This window comes from Amphimedon queenslandica, unplaced genomic scaffold, assembly GCF_000090795.2.
Source record: "Amphimedon queenslandica unplaced genomic scaffold, v1.1 AMPQUscaffold_13174, whole genome shotgun sequence".
NCBI classification, from domain to species: domain Eukaryota; kingdom Metazoa; phylum Porifera; class Demospongiae; order Haplosclerida; family Niphatidae; genus Amphimedon; species Amphimedon queenslandica.
In genome coordinates this window covers 1-2266 of record NW_003546590.1, presented here as the reverse complement: position 1 = coordinate 2266, position 2266 = coordinate 1, and the positions used below count along the sequence as shown (strand labels likewise).

At 34.3% G+C, this 2266-nt stretch overlaps 2 protein-coding genes across 2 annotated transcripts in view; one reads left to right on the top strand and one right to left on the bottom strand.

Moving 5' to 3' along the window:
* Window positions 1-287, bottom strand: part of LOC109584727 (uncharacterized) — a 7551-nt gene extending 7264 nt beyond the window's left edge. Inside the window, exon 1 of the mRNA XM_020000556.1 lies at window positions 266-287. Coding sequence (XP_019856115.1) covers window positions 266-287 — 22 coding nt within the window. The remainder of the gene's footprint in view (window positions 1-265) is intronic.
* LOC109584726 (solute carrier family 17 member 9-like) lies at window positions 235-2078 on the top strand (the record flags this gene model as incomplete). Its single annotated transcript, XM_020000555.1, has 3 exons — window positions 235-538; window positions 1036-1237; window positions 1979-2078. Coding segments are annotated over exons 1-3 (482 nt in total), but the record flags the coding sequence as incomplete, so codon positions are not given.
* Window positions 2079-2266: the final 188 nt, after the last annotated feature.

The window sequence follows — 2266 nt, the reverse complement described above, 5'->3', positions numbered from 1 at the left end:
ACCACTCCATCAAAGGTATTTCGAGAGCTTCCTAAAGCGATCGAGAGTGCGTCCCTGTTGTGAAAAATTAGCCTTCCTGCTAACCCTGCCTTTGCATTAGCTTCCATAAGTTCTTGGGTCCAGGGTCCAGGGTCCATTGTCAGCAGCTGATATCGAGAAACTGAAACACTGAATGAAACAGTTCTAACTGTTCTATCAGTTCAGTTCATTAATTATAATTAGCCTAACTCCTAATATTATAATTAACCCTTTATTTTACGTCTACCTCTACGATCAAAGGGCGCCATCTTGCTTTTAAATTTGTGATTTGTGTCTTTGTCTCAGACAGCAGAGGTTTGTTCCTCCTTTGTAGAAGTCAATGGCTAGTCATAAAAGCGGAGGTGGTATTGGTCAGCCCCTCCACTGGTCTGAGAGGGAGAGAAGGCTCTGGATACTAGTATTATTTATATGTTCAATACTTATTTATGCTGCCAGGTCCTCCCTCTCTGTATCTATAGTTGAAATGGCCTCAGAATTTGATTGGAATAAAAGAACGTGTGTAAGTGATGGGAGGAGACTCTCATTAGTAACACCTCTTTTGGTCTTTTGGGTTTTAATATTTTAATTTATTGTGGGCGTGACAATCAATAATACGAATAATTATATTTTGTTGCTCGTTTTTTAGATTCAATCTTTCTATTTTACCTGTACATGTACATATACCATTATATAATATTATATTAGGTGATTTTTAAGGGTTTGAATTTGGTCAATTTGGCATTTTGAGGTGTACATGTATTTGCCAAAATAAAATGTATCTGCCATTTAAACCATATAGGTATGGCATGTGGCCACAAATTAGCCAAATTAAAAATTGATCCTACATGTACATAAATTTAGCAGTTTATTCATGTACATGTAAATGTATGTAGCTCCTCCAAAATACAACACTTCTTTTGCTACATGTGCATTTATTAAATTCTCTTGTTCATTTTCTCTCTCTCTCTCTCTCTCTCTCTCTCTCTCTCTCTCCCTCCCTCCCTCTCTCTCTCTCAGGGTATCATTCTCTCCTCATTCTTCTGGGGTTACAGTGCTACTCAGGTGATAGGAGGACAGTTAGGTGATAAATATGGTGGAGAGCTAGTACTGTGGACATCAGCATTGGTTTGGGGTGGGGCAGTTCTATCAATATCTATTGTAGCTAGTATATCAACCACTTTAGTATTTGTAGCTCACCTCACTAATGGACTTAGTCAAGGTAAGGGAGGGAGAGAGAGAGGGTTTGAATCAAGTAATAAAAGTAGTTAAATGAAAGTAGTGTGAATGAACATTAGTACATATCATTTGTCTTTAAGTTTTAAGAAGCTACATGTACATGTACTAATGCATTTAATGTTACTATTACATGTGTGTACAATCCCACATCAAAAATTGAAGATGTACATGTACCATAAATTGGGAAATTTCCAATTAGAAAATAAATTGGATAATTAATTTTCAATAAGTTTTAATTTTTGGATAGCTATCTTGTTCTGAAATTAAGTTTAATTCCAATATTAAGCAGTAACAGTGAGTGACTTTGAAGAGACATCAAAGAGCTCAATGGTAGACCAAGAGAGAGTGAGTATGAGCGAGAAAGAAGGAGTAGAGGGCACAGAGCAGTACTGAAAACAGCTAAATAATTGAAGCCACATGGTATGGATACCGGAATTCCTTTTTACCCGAATTTTTTAATATTCAATTGCTAAAATTTTAACTTTTTTAGTTTCGAATTTTTCTATCCATCCGGAAATTAAAATTATTCAAAAATTTCCCAATTTACTGTATATACATGTACATAATTTACTTTCAATGTAGCTACAGTACATTGTTACTTTATAACTTCATTATTACGTATAATCCTACTGGACTAATTTATTATCTGTACAGTGTAGGTTTATTATTAGAACTACTACACAATACAATATTCAATTGTGTCTTTTTATCCATACATTCTTAGGTGTGTATTTCCCTGCTATTGCTAGTTTATTGACCACTAGAGTATCTGATGAGAATAGAAGCTTTGTGAATGGACTGATACATGCTGGACCACAACTGGGGTGGGTATCATTATTTAATTTAGGACATTTTGGCAATTAATACTATTATTAATTTATAATTTGCGTATTATTGTTTTTTAGATTCCTAATAATAGCTCACAGTTTAAATTTAAATTTAAGTTTAAGTTTAATTATATGTACATGCATCTACAGGTACATATCATTATGCATGTGCATGTATGAGAGAT